This window comes from Streptopelia decaocto (genome assembly GCF_964273445.1).
Source record: "Streptopelia decaocto genome assembly, chromosome: 14".
In the NCBI taxonomy this organism is placed as follows: domain Eukaryota; kingdom Metazoa; phylum Chordata; class Aves; order Columbiformes; family Columbidae; genus Streptopelia; species Streptopelia decaocto.
Genome location: NC_138669.1, coordinates 12,877,366 through 12,896,348, shown reverse-complemented (window position 1 = coordinate 12,896,348; position 18,983 = coordinate 12,877,366). Strand labels below are relative to the sequence as shown.

The 18,983-nt window shown below is 40.4% G+C and overlaps 1 protein-coding gene across 1 annotated transcript; it reads left to right on the top strand.

Moving 5' to 3' along the window:
- Positions 1-4,140: 4,140 nt before the first annotated feature.
- PARD6B (par-6 family cell polarity regulator beta) lies at positions 4,141-17,532 on the top strand. The gene is made up of 3 exons (XM_082065577.1): positions 4,141-4,374; positions 8,977-9,199; positions 16,602-17,532. The coding sequence occupies exons 1-3, from the start codon at positions 4,309-4,311 to the stop codon at positions 17,426-17,428; spliced, it is 1,116 nt and encodes a 371-aa protein (XP_081921703.1). The 5' UTR covers positions 4,141-4,308; the 3' UTR covers positions 17,429-17,532.
- Positions 17,533-18,983: the final 1,451 nt, after the last annotated feature.

The window sequence follows — 18,983 nt, the reverse complement described above, 5'->3', positions numbered from 1 at the left end:
CCCCATTCCGAGCAGGCAGTGTGACAGCTTTGGTGTCCCCCATTCACAGGGTGTTTTGCTGCTGGGCACACCTTTCCACACAGTTCTTCCTGGAATGGGTCAGATCCCTAGTTATAGTACCTGTGCTTAATTTATGGGACTATTTTTCATGAGTAAGTTTAAATATGTTTCCAAAACCAGATGAAGATTTATAGCACACCAGAAACAAATGTTTATTTGGCAGGCAGTATGACACAAAGACAACTTTTCCCATAAAGCTAGACAAAAATCAAACAAAAGTACAAACTGAAAGAAAAATCCACAACCCTAGGAAACTAGAAATATTTCGTTGAAAAAGATCTCATATACGAACTTTAAAAATAATCAATTCATTTTATCACCAATAGGTAAGTGAATATTGCATCAAAATAACAACTAAAGGTGCCTGGAAGAGGAGTGTCAAGGGGAAGGCTCATTGTTTTGCTGGCAGCCAAAGAAGAAAGCAGAGGCAGAATGAGAACACAGAAATTCTTCTATCTTAACTCTCTGGTTGCTCCCCTGGTCCATCGTATATTTAACAGGTGAAATAGCATTAGTTCTGCAGTTAAGAATATAAGTATTTTGTAATATCTAGTTACTGAGCAAAAGTATTATTCGAAGTGTCCATTAATTTGGGCTTGCATGTTCCTGGCTTCTTTGCAGTAGATATTTAAAACTGAGTGTTGCAGTTCTTTAGGTTTGTTTGTTATTTTTTTATTAATACAGAAGTATTTCTCAAGTCTTCCCATGCACCTGTACAAAAAACACATTGACAAAATCTAGGCAGGAAAGGAAGAGCAGTCCCTAGCTGGAGAGCACTTTAGAACTGCACTCATACACCTGCACTGACACAGCCACTATGCTCTTGGTAGGATTGTGTGGTATTGCTGATTTCTGCACAAGAAAAGCAAGAAATCCTCAAAATCCCACAACTGTCAAAATTTCATGATAACAATTTCATTTTTTTTATTATACAGGTGCTATTTAAATAATACTATTTATTAATAAATTAGCTAAACTGCCATGTAATGGGGTTTACCTTATGAGCTTTGCTCTTGTGTTTGTATAGTACTATTGGTATGGATTGTATTTCATGGAGACAAAATATAAAAAGCTACCCCTATCATATTCTTTCTGCCTAATGCAACATTTGTAAATTAATATATCCTGCTCCAGGATCAGGAGTATGAACAGAATGTTATGAAATTTATTTCCATGGCTTCGTGGGCACCTAAAAATAGTGCTCTACAATATTATTTGCATTTGTGAACATATTATGTCTCCATGACAAAAATGGCTTGTCCGTACTACTCATGTATTAAGGGGAAGGTAAAAGCAATTTGAGGTCACGTGTCCCTAATATTCTGAAAATTGAGTTACCCGGGCGTATACACCGATCCTGAAGACTCCTCTCTTTGTAGGGAAATGTAACTGGTATGCAAGTTTAATGCATCAAAATTGCAGAAGACGTAAAAATGAAATCCTGTAAATACAGATTTTATTTTTTTAAAGCAAGCAGGGGAACCTGTGGTATGATCTTATTTTTTATATAAAGCTTCTCTTTTCCCCTTTTATTCTTCTGTTCTCATAAAAACAAAACCAAAACAACCTCACAAACAAACCCACAAAAAACCAACCTCTCATTAACTCCAATCCAAGATCAGATCACAATGTACTGAATTTAACAACTCCTCTTCTGAGCTGGCACTGACAGTGTAAATAAAGAATAGTTTATGTTAAATATAAAAACAGTAGAAGCCATGAATTATACAATAAAAGTTTAGGTGGGTCATCAATAACTTCCAATACACACTGGCAGACATTTTCTATGTTTTATTCTTGGAAGTATTCTTTCAGCTCCCAGGAGGGTTGTATGGAATTCCACTCCACTTAAAAAGTGGGAAGTCTTGAGACGGGAAAGAAGCATTATGGTAGAACCCCAGTATACTCCATGGTGGACTTAGTGATTGAATTTCTACACCAAAACAAACAGAGAAAAAAAAGGCTCTCAAAAAACTTCCCCAACTGTCCAGAGATTAGGAAACCAAACCCGTCTTTCAACTTCACAGAGCTGAAACTGAACTGAACGTGCCATGAATAGCTTGATCAAGTCTGAATCACAGGTTTTACAGAACTTGTGACTAAAATAGCTCTATAAACTTGTGTTACAAATGGCACAAAAAGCCTACCTCTCTCCCTACCTTTATCTGAAATCAAATTGTTTATCACATTCCTTCCTCATACATCAGCTCCTTGTGATGAAAGCAAGGCAGTGATTAATACTTTTCATTAGGTTGGTTCCAGTGACTTGAAATGAATTTGCCCTGACTCCTTAAGCATGCCACCACACCCACCGCATGGCACTCCAACCATGCGAGGAATGCAAAACAGAAAAAACATTATCTCAGGCGATACTTCATAAATCCATAGCAATAAAATTAACTGCACAACGGCCTCAAGCACAAATCATCTTCAGAAGGTTCTTCCTCCCTCTCTCTGAAGGAAAAGAGGCAAAGCAATAGCTTTAAAAAACTGGAGAACTACCTTCTGTCACTTGCACTCTGTGTTTTCCTACAGCTCATTAAGCAAAGCATGCTGTAGAAGACAGCAATGGAAAGCGGTTCAAACTCTTTTCAATTTTCTAATTACAAAGTGACACAATAAGAGATTTTATCCATGTCTTGCTCACATAGCTGTAATCTATCTTCTGCTACACCAGGAGCACAGATTTTTATCTAGATTTACAGACTGTATTCTCTATGTATCCTTTTGCAGTGTAAAACCAAAACATACTAGATAAAGGATGGGAAGACTTGAATTAGCCTAGACACTGTCTGACAGCAAACTATACTTAACAATTAACAATATCCTTTGTACTAATTACAACTTGGCTTGAGTGATAGCTGCATTTTCTTTGCCTTTGGCATGACGGGAAGAAGATCAAGTGTAGAAAAACCAGCACTGACTTAAAAGTGATTCAGCACTGGATGTGGTTTTTCTTAATTACTGATTACCAGCTGAGACTTGAGAACCGACTAGACACTCAGAACTTGCCTCAACTGCAAGTTGTTTGAACTCCCTTCACAGCCATCTACATGACATCTACACCAAGATGCCTCATGCTGTGTGCTCTTCTATCTGTAAACCTATCCATCTAGGTTTACAGATTAGAGAGAGACCTTTATTTCAAAGCTTTGTTGACATAACTAGATTAATCTACATGCTCTTTTTTTTTTTTCCAATACATGTAAAATTATATAAGTGAGAAGTAACTTTTCTTTAAATTGTAAGGTGTTTATGGTCTCTCCACTAAGGAGGTTTCAGTACCTCTCTCTCAGGGTAGCTAAGCAGACCTTTACATGAAAATAATTAGTTTATCTCAAAATTAAACCAAGAAACAAAGTTATCTAAGACAACCACTATGACATGTTACCAGATCCTGCAATATTACTCGTGGTTAAAATGAAAACGAACTCCAGGAACATCTTTACACCCAGACCGTCAGTTCGCAGGATCCCAAGCCAGACTCAGAGGTGTGTGGGCGCCACCCACCCTCAGGGCGGCCCGGCCCGGGTCTGCTGGCACCCAGGCCGGGAGAAGCCGGGGTCTGGGGGGGGCCCGTCCAGCTCCCGGCGCTGCGGGAGGCGGGGGGGCGGGCTGGCTGCTCTCCGCGGCCAGAGGCGAGCGCAGAGCGGGGGGGAACGCGCTGAGGCGCCTGAGGAGAAGGCGAGAGACCGCGCTTCAGCCAGCGCGGCCCTCGCTGTGCACACCGACCCGCTGCTCCAGGGCAAAGGTTGCCGAGGCACATCCCGCACCTGCTCCCTGGGAAGAGGAAAAAATAAAAACCACCAACAAACTTCCTTATCACAGAACGGCCCCTCCTCCTCACCCGCGCCAGGCACCGCCTCCACCTCGGACCCGCCGAACCGGGCGCAGGTGCGCGGCCCCTCCCGACCGCCGGCCACTGCGCATGCTCGCCAGCCGCAGGTGCGCGGTCCCGCCCTATGGCGCAGGCGCCGTGCGGCCCCGCGCGGTTGCCCCGCCCCCGCTGGCCGCTGGCTGGGCGCGCGGCAGGTGCCAGGAGCCGCCGTGGCCCCGCCCCTGTCCCCGTCTGAGGGCGGAGGCGGCGGCGGAGCCGGCGGAGCGGCCGTGGTTGCCGGGGGCAGTTGGCGTCGGGCCGCGCTGCTCGCCCTCCCTCCCCTTCTGCCGCTCTCCCTTTCCCGCAGCGCGCTCGGGGGTACCCGGGGAAGAGAGCGAGGAGAGAAGACGTGATCCCGACCCCCCGGCGGCATGAACCGGCCTCACCGCGGGGCTGCGGGCAGCCGGGGCCTGGGCACTATGGAGGTGAAGAGCAAGGTGAGCGCTGGGCACCTCAGGGCGGCGGCGGCGCCGGGGCGGGAAGGAGCCGGCCCGGCCTGGCCCTGCCCTGCGGGGGCGTCTGGTCGCAGGGTCTGTGTGGAGGAGGGCGGTGAGGGGATGGCGGGAGCTGCTGACTCACCTGCCGCAGGTGGCACCGGGGCTGAGGGGCCGGTGTCGGCCGGTGCGCGGCTCCGGTGGCGCTGGAGCCGTGAGGCTGAGCGAGGCGGCGGGGGCGCGTCCCTCCCCACCTGCCCGGCCCCGCTCCGGCCGGGCCCTCCGCTCTCCCCGGCTGGTCCAAGGGGAGGCGTGGGGTGCTGCTGTCGCTTGCTGGGTGCTGGGGGGACAAAAGAATAAGGGGTTTTGAGGTGTTTTAAGAAAAGCAAGTTAGCACAGTTTGCCCTTTGGTTCCTATATAGGCTGGAAGACAGACAAATGGATGTTTGGGGTAGGTTTGGGATATCTGAGCCCAAAGAGGTGTTGAGTGGCATGATTCAAACTCCAAAACCTGTTGTCTGAATTAGGAAAGGAATACATTTGTTTAACTTATTGAGTGCTTCCATACTTTTTTTCCTTTTTGTGGGCTACAACATACAGCTTGCATTACTTGACAGAGGTTGGCCCTGACTAGCTTATCTTAAATTGGGACCTGCCTTCTTTAAAGGTGCTCTGAGGATTTTACACTGGCAATTGTTTTATGAGTGTATATGTTGCATCTTATACCAACAGTTTGTCGATGCTTTGCATGATTCTGTAAGTTGTCTTGTATCTGGATCTGTTCTTTGTGTTCATTTTTCATGTGCTGGTTAGGCTGACAGAACTTTGATGTTCTGAAAAAAAAACAGATTTTTGTCCTGGTTTATATTTGTAATATTTTGTTGACATGTCATTCTGCAGTTAGCAATTATAAAAGTGTTGGATGTGTAGTATTAGGTACAGCATCAATCTAGTAACTCAGGTTACACACCGTGAACCAAAACCTCTTTTTCATTGTCTAGGCAGATTGCAAGTACACCTACATGTGGGAATGTGTTTTCTTCCATTTATGCAAAAATACATCTCTTGTGGACTTTTTATAAACTGGTCTACTTGTCTTTATTCTGGATCTTCCTTTCCTGTAAATCAAGTGTTACAGCGTTGGTGTATGTGAAGCAGTCAGGACTTAGTTGTGTGGGTTTTTTTAAGGATCACGTAACATAATGCTGAAACTTCTAGGAAACATATGGTTGGTCTCTACAGCTTGAATGATACTCATTTCTTTAAAGTGTTAAATTAACTTTCATTTGGACAAAACCAGAAGGCACAGGAATACCTGATAGCCATGATTTCAAATACTAGTTAAGGGTAGCTGTTGCTATGCTTGGTGGAGTCTGTTTTCACCTGTGCTCTTGTAAGGTTGAAAACAATCAGTACCTTGTGATTATAAACAAAATACTTGTTGCCTCAGCCCCATACTCTAGGCTTACTGTTCCCCCATTGTGTTTTCCTTGATTTAAGTCTGTCTGGAGATCACCTGTGTGATGCGTTCTTTGGTGTTTGTACAGGGAAGTGTAGAAGTTCTAATGGATAGGGACTGTCTCTTAGTGCATATTATGAAGCAGGTTTCAAGGCATTCCTAGAACTACTTGTCACTAATGCACTATGTAACAGCACCTTGATTTAATATAGCATAGGAGCCATCTTCTTTTTATGAAAATAAACAATTCTACAGAGAAAGAAGAAAGGCTCATGTGGGAGGTGGAGGGGACCCATTACTGTGGAGAGGTCTAGGCTTTGAAGGCTTATCAGCAATGTATGGCTCTTTATTTAGATACTCCAAATCAATAATCTGACAAAGCTATGCCAGTACAGACCAACTGTAGTTGCAGTTGTATGAACAAAATCCTTTTGTTGGTCTAGTTTATTCAATTTGGGTAACTGGTCTGAACTTACCCTGGGGAATCCCTGAGGTATTTTAATTCTAGTTAGCCTTTTCTCTTGTCATAGAAAATCAAGATTTATACCCCAAACTAGAGTTCTTGGGGATAGTATAAAAGCTCCAAAATAAAGTTCAAGTTCTCTAGATATATAATTCAGGTTTTTCTTTCCTTGCTTTTATGACTTGGATTTCATTCTGAAAAAAAAAAAAAAATCTAATAGACCAGTAAAACAGATGGTTACTGTAGTTAATGTTCTATAACTGCTGGAGACCTACAGCACCAGTATGCTGTGTTACAGAGGACTTGAAGCTGTCTCTGATAAGTAAGTCTTACTTTAGTGAGTATCTCTAGTAACTTCCTAGTATGCTGACATTGCTTGTAGTGTGCTGCCCCAGATGAGTTACCGTGTAACAGCATGTGGCTGTAAAGAGCTCAGGTGGCAAGAAGCCTTCTCTTTAAGTTTGTCTCCTCCAGTCTTTCATCTCCCCTAAACGTCTTAAAAGTTGTAAGTGCAGCCTGTTTAATCAAATTGAGTGCAACATTTGATATCAAAGCATTTCAGGGACTTAAAAGAAACTATAAAATTGCGTAGTTTTACTTTTGTCTTTATAATAGTATCGAGCATATGGCAAACAGTGTTAGGAAATAATAGCTAGCTTATTAGTGTCTTGGTGTTTTTACCAACCATGTATAAAATAATGTGGAAAAAAATGAAAATCACACGTTTGAAAATCTGGCCCTTTGCTTGTCACAAGAAGATTTAACTCACTTCAAATTGCGAGCGAGCTTGTGGGCTTTTCAGACTTTTATTACCGGATTATGTTTAAACTACATTGTCTTTTGAAGCCAAACAACTGGAACTGATGCCATGCAGTGGCAATTCCTGCGGTATTCATACTTCACATAGCTGAAGAAAGATCTAGGAGGGACACGGATAAAGTCTTTCACTGACGTCATGATGAAGTGTGCTGCTCCTGCCGTGATGGGAGTTCCTCCTACAGGCTTTTCTAAGCATGTATGAATCATCCCTTCTGCCTTATTGTTAGTTAATGTAGTAACTGGAGTATTTCTAGAAGAGGAATGTTCCCACATAATGCCTTTATTTGAAACTTGTGAATGAAGTGGGCTGGGGGAAGGTGTAGCTGTTTTTCCTGCACTGTGTTTGAGTTAGTGTGGTGCTAATGTGCCAGCAATGGGGTCCTTGTCTCCTTATTTTCATTCCTTTGTTTATATGTGAGAACTCTAAAGCTGTTATTCTCCAAAAGGCTGTAATCAAATGTGAGGTAAAGTTGGTCTGGAGGCTTGATAATGTGCACCTTCACATCTACACTGTGTAAGGTATCTCCAAGTATGTGATACTGAGGCTCAAACTTTCAGTGAGTGTTTTGTTCCATGTGCCCTTCTGTTCTGCTTAAAGTTAAACTTGCTAAAGAAATTATTTGAAGTCTTTAAGTTCACTGTAGGTCAGCTATAGAATTAACAAAAAATGCCACTAACCGACTTATTAAAAGTGTTTAGTTTATGACCCTTTTAATTCATAAACAAGCTGTTCTGCTTTTAGTAACCTGACTGCTGCTATCTCTTAATTCCCTTTAGCTCTTTGGTATGTTTTGTGTGCCTGATATGGGGGTTTTTGAGTAATTTTAATCCATTGTTCTGTTTGCTTTGGGTCCCACCCATGTGGGGCAGAACACACTATTTTTACCAGTTATTCTTGCTAAAGTTTCCAATTGTCTGGTGTACATCAAATGCTTACTCCTTTATTTGCACCTAATTTTGTCTTTTGCCTACCACCACCAAATCCTTGCTAGCTTTGTTTTTTGATAAGTGCCAGTGATTGAATGGTTTGTTGCAAATCTGAATCTTGTGGTTATATCCAGGGTATAAAATAGACATTTTAAAAGACTATGCAATCAAGATTTGAGTCTTGATCATGCAGGGAAATCTTCTGAACGCTCTCAAGAAGTAGTGGCTGGTTGCCCCCTTTAAATCTCTCTTTAGGTAAGAGCAGAATCGACTTGAGATCAGGTCACTAAAGCTTTACTGCAAGTAGTCTGTACTGAAAAGCAGCAGCCATTCTTTGTAGTCTTCAGGTCAAAGTGGCTTTTTCTTTTCTTGTCCAAACAACCGGGAATCTGAAAACTACTCAGTCTTGCATAGGTTAATCATAGCTGTGTAACTACTATACCTGCCATTCTAAAGTGCACTGAAATTCATTTGAAGAAGTTCCAGGTAATCACATACCATGAGAGGTTAATCATAATCTTGGGTTTGAGCCACCAACATCAGTACTGGCTATGAATTCTGTCCCTTACTGAGAACATGGCTTTTCATATGCATATAAAAATCTGCAAGTATTCTTGCACTAGTTTTTCACTTTAATGCTAAGCTCCCATATTAGTAAATGCTCTGACTGAAATGGAACAATGAAATCAACTTTTGCATATTCAAAAGTACATGTTTTATCAGGTCCAAAAATAGTTATAATTTTTTTTAAGAAAAAAAAAGTAGGAAAACAAACAAACCACTTTAATCTGACCTTCTTATGCCACTTTGAAATTACCGATTGTAGTTTTTAGAGCACTTCCAATTCCACAACACTTTTGGTTTAACATTCAAATCATTCTATTGCTTGCGGATGTGAGATTTCCATATTAATGATATAAGATATATTTTGTTGTAGTTTGGAGCTGAATTCCGACGGTTTTCTCTGGAGAGATCCAAACCTGGCAAGTTTGAGGAGTTCTATGGATTATTGCAGCATGTGCACAAGATACCAAACGTTGATGTTCTGGTGGGATATACGGACATTCATGGAGACCTGCTGCCTATCAACAATGATGACAATTATCATAAAGCAGTTTCCACGGCCAATCCTCTACTCAGGATTTTCATTCAGAGGAAAGGTAAGTGCAGCTGAAGTCTGTGAATCACCTGTTTATCCTGTTTTGCTGTGTTACAGTAAACATTGAGATGTATAGAGGAAAAAAACCCCTCAGTCCTATTTCATCATGTTGAATTCCATAATAATTATAGATCATGAAAGGTATTCACAACTCATCTCTCTTGCAAGAGCTTCCTCAGGCAACCTGTTCATACTTTGTGCTCTTCTGCTTGTATTTAGTTCAGTTAGATAAAGTCAGTTCTCTAGCAAATGCTCCTTTCTGGTTTAATGTAAGCAAATGAAAATAAACTTTACACCTCTAGGGTTTTCTGCTCTGTATGTTGGATGCCTTTCACTTTAAAATTCTGATCTTGATCAGACAAGAAGAGAGGCCATTACAGGATGGAAAGGAACCTTGAAAGTCTTATTACATGAAGTATTAAATGTCAGTATAAATTAAAGACTAACTTTGTAATATGCTACTCTTATCACACTTTCCTAGTAAAAACATTCTGAAGCTTTCAAAATTACAAGCTTATTTTGGGTAGCAAACCTTAAATGTGAATGCTGCTCAATTCGTTGATTTACGTTTAAAAATAGGATGTCTTCTAGGCACAAATTTCTTGTTGCCTTTTTCCAATGTCTTTTCTGCTTTTGTTCATGAAGGAAAAGAGATCAAACTTGTCCAGGAGAACATATTCAGTACATGGAACTGAAGGGGAGAGGAGAAATCTAGTGATGTGATTTGAAATTTTTTAATCCAGAGAAGCCAAGAAAACCTGATTTCTGCACTTCTTGGTTTTCTGCTTACTTACGTACGGGTGTGAGTGCGCATGTATTGTGTGTAGATAAACAAGCATGTGCATGCACAGCTCCTATCAAAAGGCAGTCACCTGATCTTTGAATAGGAGACTGCTCATTGCTGAGCTGGTTTACAAAGATGTGCACTGTTTGTGGTTGTTGCTAAGACAAGGCTTTTTTTTTCCCTCAGAAAATACTTGGGCATTGGAAGCTTTTATCAACTTACCCACTCCAAAAAAATGAACGAGCTCCACAACAGCCTGACACAAACCCAATATTCAAAAGCAGTGTGGCTGCTTGCCAGTTGATGTGTTGCTGGCAAAATACGTTTGCTTTGTTTCTACTGAGGATAGTATAGTCTAGTAAGGCCTGTGTTTTCAGTCTTGAATTGCCAAAGGAATGAACTATTTGTTTTAGTAGAACCTAGAGGTAAAAAAGGTCTATGATTCCATTTAATCTCTTACAGTAGCCATATGACGAGAACAGATAAGCCACTTTGTCAGACTGGGATTATTGAGGTTATATTTTAACACCATATGTTTTTAGATTGTTACTAGTGTTATATGTTTAATGCTGTTACTAGTGTTACATTTATAACACCTTATACCTTTATTCAATGTACCTTTATTTTAAAGGATGATAGATTGTTTCTTATTACTCTGGTGTGAGGAATTGATAATAGAATAGATATAGATGGATATAATACACAGAACTAGAAATAAGATGAACCCACTTAAGTTTATCATGCCAAGAATTGATTAGTAGGAAAAGCCGTGTAAGAAAGTATTGATTATCGTCACTTTCCTTGTGACACGAGAGTCTTCAGGCTGTAGAGTTTAGGGGATAAAGAACTCAGACCTGGCATCTATGTCCAGCACTGTACTTTGTTCTGAACTAATTGTGACCGCTTTGATTGCTTCTGTTGATTAAACTGAGGCTTTGACTTCATTCATACCTTTGCCATATGGAACAGAGGTTGATTTGATGGATAATAAGGAAATAGCTTGACTCTGTATTTTATTTGTGAGAATTTACCTGTAATGAAAGCTGAACTGCAGGAATTAATGACATGCGATAGTTTGTGCAGCATAATTTGTTTAGTGTGATTAATAGGATTGCACAGATCTTAATTGACTGCACTTCTGAAATTGAAAATCAAATGTCTGAACAAATACCTGCTATTGATGGGGCTGCTTTGATCTGTGCTGTTCTGGAACTATAGCTGATAAGTGACACAAGTTACTTTCCCACATGCAAGGCAAAAAGCTACTGTGCAGAAAAGAAAGTTTTTGCTGTCTTGAAAGATATTAAATCTTATATTGTCTTACCTATTTAGAAGCTATGTGTAATTTGTGAAAAGCTAACATAAGGTATGAGCAGACTACAATAAAATCTAGGATAAATAGTATTAACTTCTTACTATATTGCATCTAAAGAGCATCTTAAGGGGTTGAAATAAGAGCAGCAGGATGCTTTTGCAATTTTATTAATAAGTGACAATTGTAGTAACATAACTCGAAAATTTCAGACATTTTGGAATGCCAGAGTAAGTGTTCTTTTCAATTATTTTTTACTCCTTATTTACAAAACCTAGAAGGCTGTCAGCCCTGAGCATTTATGTGTATTGGTTCATGTGGTAAGAAACCTAGAGATCCTGGAGTGGAAAAAATCAAGTCACATTATTCCCCTTAGACTCTTCTGATTGTATTTAACTAAATTCCTTTGAAATATTTTAAAGAGTTCCAGTGCTAAATGTAAATTGGAGCTTGATATTGCACAAGCCAAGAATGGCTATTGGTTTGTGGAAAACAGTTGCTTATTGGAATTTCATTCTGCAGTTTAACGGATTAACAGGTACTGTTGACATCTGGAATTTAAAGGTTAAACTGATGTATTCTGATTAAATCCAGATGTATGGGAGTCGCTCTGTCTGTGAGAAAAATCTTACTGAAGATAAAATGGTGTGTGGGGGGATGTAGTTTGCACAGGCCCTGAAGGGCAGTTCAACATGGGGAATTTTGCATTGTAAATATAAGAAAAATAGAGAGAACTTAAAGACATGATAATGAGATATATCTTTTGTTAAAACTCGCTTGCAGGATATTAAATTATAATATACAACTCCTGCAAGCTCTGCGTGTACATGGCTGAATACAGTAAAGTGTGGGTTGTTTGGTTAATTCATTGTGCCTCTTGAGAGAGGCTTTTTCATGGAGAAGTTTTATTTTGTTGAAAAGTAAGACAAGCTGGCAGGTTAATTTCCTAAACCCATGTTTTGTTATAACTTCTGACTAAATGAGAGACAGAATTTGTTTGGGCTTATTTAAAAAATGCTAAATTGCATCTATATTCAAATGTACTCATGATTTGGGGGTTTTGAAAATTTAATTCATGAGGCGTAACTCTACACTGCTTTGCATTTAGAGCAGGAAAACATTTTAAATACATCTGTTGAACAATGTTGAATTGAAAGCAGATTTGGCATTTGTGGGCTTTTGTTTTAAATCTCATGGAATAAGCATATATAGGTTGGTGCCACCTTGAGCATGAAACTGCGAAGGGAAAACTCATTCTTGCCCTATGTGGACGTTCTCCTTAACACGATCTGCAGTTAACACCTTGTCCTTTGGCTTTACGCCAGAATATTTTTCCGCTGCGGCTTTAAACTGATTAGCTAGGTGCCCGAACAAAGATGCCTTTGTACTCAAGGATATTGCTTTAGAAAATTTGTTTAGCAGTGGAAGGAGAGGTTAAACAGAGTCATGGTGCTTGGCTGAGATCTGGAGAGATGAGTTTTCATCAACCTTTCACTATTTCTTTTTCCCACAAATTCTGTAACCTTAACTGTGTATCGTAAGGTTTGTAGTGGTTTTGAATTATTAGGCCACTAAGACTAGGTATTAATACAACGCAAACCAACTACCCTCTGGTGCTTTATAGTTTCTTAAATGTTTTGACAGGTGACTTGCAATTCTGGGATGATTTTATTTCAACAATGTGCCATGTAACTTCAGTTTCTAAAAGCAAAAGCACCAGCTCACTGTTAAGATTTCTGATTGTATATTTGTCTTATGAAAGAGCATTTTCAAGATCATCTTTTCCAATAAATGTTTTTCTGATCTTAGTTTTTGTTTTAAAAGCACTTTTGAATTAGCTAGTTCATATATAGATATATTTACATAATATTTTTAAAGCCAGTCCTTTTGCAACTGATCTTCATGTTTCTCTACTGACTGTGAAAGATTTGATGTGGACCAAAGTTTTAAGCCCGGTCCACTGGTGGCTGCGGGAAGGCGGGTTGGGTGCTGACTTTAGTGAACTGTTCCTGCTGGGGAGGGTGGCCAGACTTGCCGTGTGGGGCAGGACGGGATCCTGGTACGTCACCTGCTACCGAGGTGAAGAAGCTTTATAACCCACTGTGGCAAGCTGGGAACGTCAAGGAGGATATAACGTCTAACATGCCAGACATTTTGTCTGATTCTTTGACAACAATCTGAATGTTCACACATTTAAGGAGAAAAAAACCCAAAATGAATACCTTTTAATGTTGTGATATACGTGGAAGAGTACTTGAAAGAACATCAATACTGACAATGTTTTGATACACTTTTTTTTTTTTTTCTGTGTACCGTTTCTAAGCCAAATCTTGTAATAAAAGCAGCAGAAACCTAGTGTTTCACTGGTACCAATGTTAGTACCTGTATCATAGAGTCATTTCGTTTGGAAGAGACCCTCAGGATCATAGAGTACAACCAATGATCTAACTCTAGCACTAACCTATGTCCCTAAGAACCTCGTCTAAACGCCTTTTAAACCCCTCCAGGGATGGTGACTCCAGCACTGCCCTGGGCAGCCTGTTCCAATGCCCCACAGCCCTTTCCATGAAGAATTTTTTCCCAATATCCAATCTGAACCTTCCCTGGTGCAACTTGAGGCCGTTTCCTCTGGTCCTGTCACTTGCTACTTGGGAGAAGAGACCAACACCCTCCATGCTGCAACCTCCTTTCAGGCAGTTGTAGAGAGTGATAAGGTCTCCCTCAGCCTCTTTTTCTCCAAGCTAAACAGCCCCAGTTTCATCAATGTACAGTTTTCATCAGCAGCTTGAACTCCAGCACAAGTAAATTCTGCATGTGAAATTTTGCTGTTTTCCTCAGATGACCTTACTCAAAAAAAAAAAAAAAAAAAAAAAAAAGGCGTAAAATGGCTTAATGTCTGAACAATATGGAACGAACCAGTCAAAATGCTTCCAACTTAATCCTTGGATCTCTGGAGAACTTCCCAATGAACAGAGCTCCTCTGGAGAAATCTGGTGTTAGATGCCTAGAAATGTGTCACACGACAAACCAGAAAGAAGTGAAGCTTTTGAAACGAGGCAAAATGATATGTCATGTCCACGCAATGCCTCTCTGGTCCTTGGAATATTTTTCTTTAGTCTTGTTGAATTTGCCGTTGATTGTGCAGCCTTAAAACCAGAGTTCCAAAGTATCAGAGATCTACACTAATTAGACAGCACCGCACAGGAAAGTTTGTATGTAGTTTTTGAGAGCACTGAGCTGCACAGCAGCTGCTGTGGCCAGGGGAAATCCATGGCCTCAAAAAATAACCTTTGCACTCATTAACACTCCTAATTCTAATATCCAAGTCACTATTGTCTTTTGTTTGTCTACAATCTTCTCCTATACTATCACTTTCTTGCTGTCATTGTGTTACTTTGTATTTAGCAGTAAAAGATATTTAAAGCAAGACCCCTCTGTCCAGTATCTTATTTCACAATTGTCCTTTCTGAGCTGTTTTGAAAGTAATTGTAGTTCCAAAATAAAAAGAGAAGCTGTTGCAACTCATTGAATTGCAAAAATCCTCCCAGTGTATAACAACAACCAGATGTCTAACTTGAAACTGGTTGGATGGGTTGTCAGGAGAGAGAAGGGCAAAGCTTTTCACTTTTTTTTTTTCTCAGATCGTAAATTTTAAGCACATATTAAAAGAATTGCTTCACGTCTGAAAAACTGACCTGTTTTCAGCAACGCAGTACAGCATTTTTAATGGTTTCAGTCATATATCCCAAAATGCATTTTATAGTGAAAATGGTAAGTTTGCATGTTTTTAGGTGTTTTGCCCTTCAGACATAGTCCACATGTTCTATGCTTTTGTTTGAGAGGTTGGATTGTTTTTTATCAACCTGTTCTTCAACACAACTGACTTAACACACTTAAGCATCTGAAGAACAGATTATAGGCTATTTCTAAAGCTTTCTTGCTTGATGTTGAGATCTAATGTTATTTTAATTTAATGTTATATCACTTTTTTTCCTCCTGAGCCTCTTTTGCTGAAGAACATGCTTTTCCAAGAGAACCCTTCAGATTCCCAAATAAACTAAAAACTATTTCCTCTATTCACAATGATCTGATGTAATGTTCTCGAGCATAGCTAGCTGCTTTCTCTGTTTTGCTTAAAGCATCTGAAGAGTCTAAATACAACTGGTACGTGTCCATATTTCTTCCTCTTAGCCCAGAATAAAGTCTGGTAACTTACCAGCTCTCAATGTGTACTTTTTTCACCAGCAATTGACAGCTCTCCTGCAGTTTCACGCAACAGCATTTGCATAGTTATTTCAATTTACAGTTGAAATGTATAGCAATTATGTTACTTTCTTGGCTGTACCAATGGCATCTTAATGTGATACTACAAAGAAATCCCAGCTTCTCTGAGTCCTGGGGTTAGTGCAAACCCATTCTGCTTTATTATTTTTTTAATCCGCTGTGGAAAAAAATCCGCAACGTTGCAAAAATACAAGTGTAAATCCAAGGAAACTCAGATCTGAATTTGCTTTGTCTTGTTGGTTTTGGAGAGTTACAGCATGTTAAAGAGAAAAATGGCAGCTTCCTTTAGTAAATAGGCATTTCAGACATCAGAATTTCTTCTGCAGAACATACTCTCCGCTTAAAATTTTTGTATGACTTGCATATGCTTTCCCCCTTAAAATTCTAGGCTACTTGCATACTTGTGTCCAATTGTGGCAGTTACAGCGTTGCTTGTATGAACAGTTTTGCTTGAAGTATTTGTGTGCAAGATCTCTTTGTTTCTGCTCCCCAGCCATTTTCCCTCTGTTCCTGGGGGCGGGAGGAGGGTGCAGAATGGAATAAGCTTTCTGGAGTTTGAATCCAGGTCACCTGGCCGGCTGCCAGGAGCTGGGCAATCAGCGGCACCCTGGCTGCTTTCCCTCTTTCATTCTCTTTTCCAACGATCTGAAACCTGAGGATAGAAAACTAACAAGTGGAATTATTCTGAATAAAATTAAAATGTTTCTAGGAACATACTCTTTCCATTCTAACCTTTTTTTTTTTTCCAAGCAGCTAGACTATTGTTCTTTGTGTCTCTACTGCTGCTAGCTTGCTTTAATTTTTTTGTGTGCTGTCTTTGGTAGTAGGAAACCAAAAGTATTGCAAACTTGGAATCTCATAATGTTAGAATTTTTGTTTCAGGTGTAGAGAGAAACATTTCTACAATAGTAAGCCAGAAACCTCCTAGATTAGATACTTCATTCTGCTAACCAAAACCACAGTAGCAATGTGGTATGGACCATGTATAAAGTAATCTAATAATCAATGTGCTCTGTCTTACAGAAGACGCAGACTACAGTGCCTTTGGTACGGATACTATGACACGGAAGAAAAATGTCTTATCAAATGTGTTACGTCCGGATAATCACAAGAAGAAGCCACACATTGTCATTAGCATGCCACAAGACTTCAGACCCGTGTCTTCTATTATAGATGTAGATATTCTTCCAGAAACCCATCGTAGGGTACGACTTTACAAATACGGAACTGACAAACCCCTTGGATTCTATATACGAGATGGCTCTAGTGTCAGAGTAACGCCACATGGATTAGAGAAAGTTCCCGGGATTTTCATATCCAGACTTGTCCCTGGAGGTCTGGCTCAAAGCACAGGCTTGCTGGCTGTCAATGATGAAGTACTGGAGGTGAATGGAATCGAGGTTTCAGGAAAAAGCCTTGATCAGGTTACAGACATGATGATTGCAAACAGCCGTAACCTGATCATTACGGTAAGACCGGCAAACCAGAGAAATAACGTTGTGAGGAACAGTCGGACTTCTGGCAGCTCTGGTCAGTCTACTGAATCGAGCCTTCCGAGCAGCACGCCAAATATTTTAGCAAACTTCTTGCAAGGAGAAGAGGAGAGCGATGAAGAGGACATTATTATTGAAGACAGTGGTGAACCACAGCAGATTCCAAAAGCCGCACCTGCCAGCGAAAGCCTGGAATCATTGACGCAAATTGAACTCCATGAGTCAACACAAAATGGATTCCTTCCTTCCGCTGAGATGAACTTGAATCATTCAGCAGGCAGCATCAGCATGGAACATGAAGTACAAGATCCAGATCATAAGTCATTAGAAGAGGATGGAACTATAATAACGCTATGAAGTGACTTTGTATGAAGTAAGGATGCCATACATGGTTGAATTTGGCTTAATATGTAATACATTTTATACCTCTCCATCTACCGAGCACTGCAGTTAGATTAAAAGGAGGGAAAAAAGTAAATGCAGGAAGTTCAGAATTTTGTAAGTTGACTAACTTCGGTTAATTCTGCACTTCAGTGTAAATATTTCACAAAGAGAGAAGATAACTGATAAACAACTGGAACTGGATGAGGGAAATTTAAACTGAAAATGAAGGATAGCTAAGAGATGGCTGTGAGCTTTCTTTTAAAGGTACTTGATTATTTTGTTTTTAATGCAGAATACTACTGGTTTTATAGAAGTAAACTTCCATTATTGTGCAAGGTTGATTATCTAATGTGCTGTGGTCTCATGTTCATCTGAAGTGCTGCTTACATATGACGGAGCTGCTTTAGCCACTTCATTCCTGTTCCGGACTGTTATTTAGCTGGCAAAGCTCTGTGTGGGAGGAAACCGAAAAACAAACAGGAGGTGGGGTGGGAAGAGATGTTCTTGGTTAGTGTAGTTGAGCAAGAGGGATGTGTGATAGTGGTCAGCACCTTGACAACGGTCAGGATTTGAAGGCGGGGGCTTCTGAAGTTGGGTGTTCCATTGAATGTGCAACCGCAGCCTCGTTAGTCATGCACCTTTGCTGTTTTTAACGGCCAGGTAAGTTTACTTTTAATGACTATGATTTTGAAATCCGAATGTGAAAGTCTTAACACTTACGTATCAAAGACCTGTTCTCATCTTAGTTTGCAATATTTAAGAATATTGTTTGATTTAGTTGCTAATCCCAGTAAATTTCAAAGAAATCAAATGTAAACTTAATGCTATGGAAATGACATAACACAATCTAAGTTAAAATTGCAGTCCTGGTAGAAGTTTAAAGGTTTCTACTAGCAAAGGTTTGTTGTAGTGAGTCTGAATTATGTAAAAAGCAGTTCTCTTCAAACCTGAACAAGTTAGGACACCTTAAATTAAGTGAAATCCCTGGATTAAAAAAAAAAAGTTGTAAATCAGAATGAGGCTTTGATAGAACTTGCTTGAGCCATGTGATATTAAATTATTCAGTATAATTAAGTGAACTGTAAATGCTGATCTGTGTACCGCTGGCTGGGCGTTTTGAATATTACAAAGTTGCTGTATGTAAAACAAAATACTGATGACAAGTCCTGATGCTGCAAACGCATAAGTATGCATATAATCAGCTGCAAGCTTCCTAGGAGAACTGCAGGGAGAGGCTTCTGGCATTGTTTTTCCCCTTTCCCATTTTAGTATCTCCTGCATTACCACTTGAGCACTCGGGTCCCAACCTGACTCTTCTCTGGGAACATCAGTTGTGGCAGGAAAATGAGATGGGGACTGAACAGGGCTGGGGAGAAGGATGGACAGAGCGTCTCGCCAGGGCTCCAGCAGCCTGTGCCAGCTGCTGGGAAAGAAGTGGGATGCTGCCAGGGCTGTGCTGTGGTCTTGTCCTTGCCAGAGCCGGGAGTCGAGGTTCTTCAAGTGTGTTCTACCCTGTGGGGAGACAGGA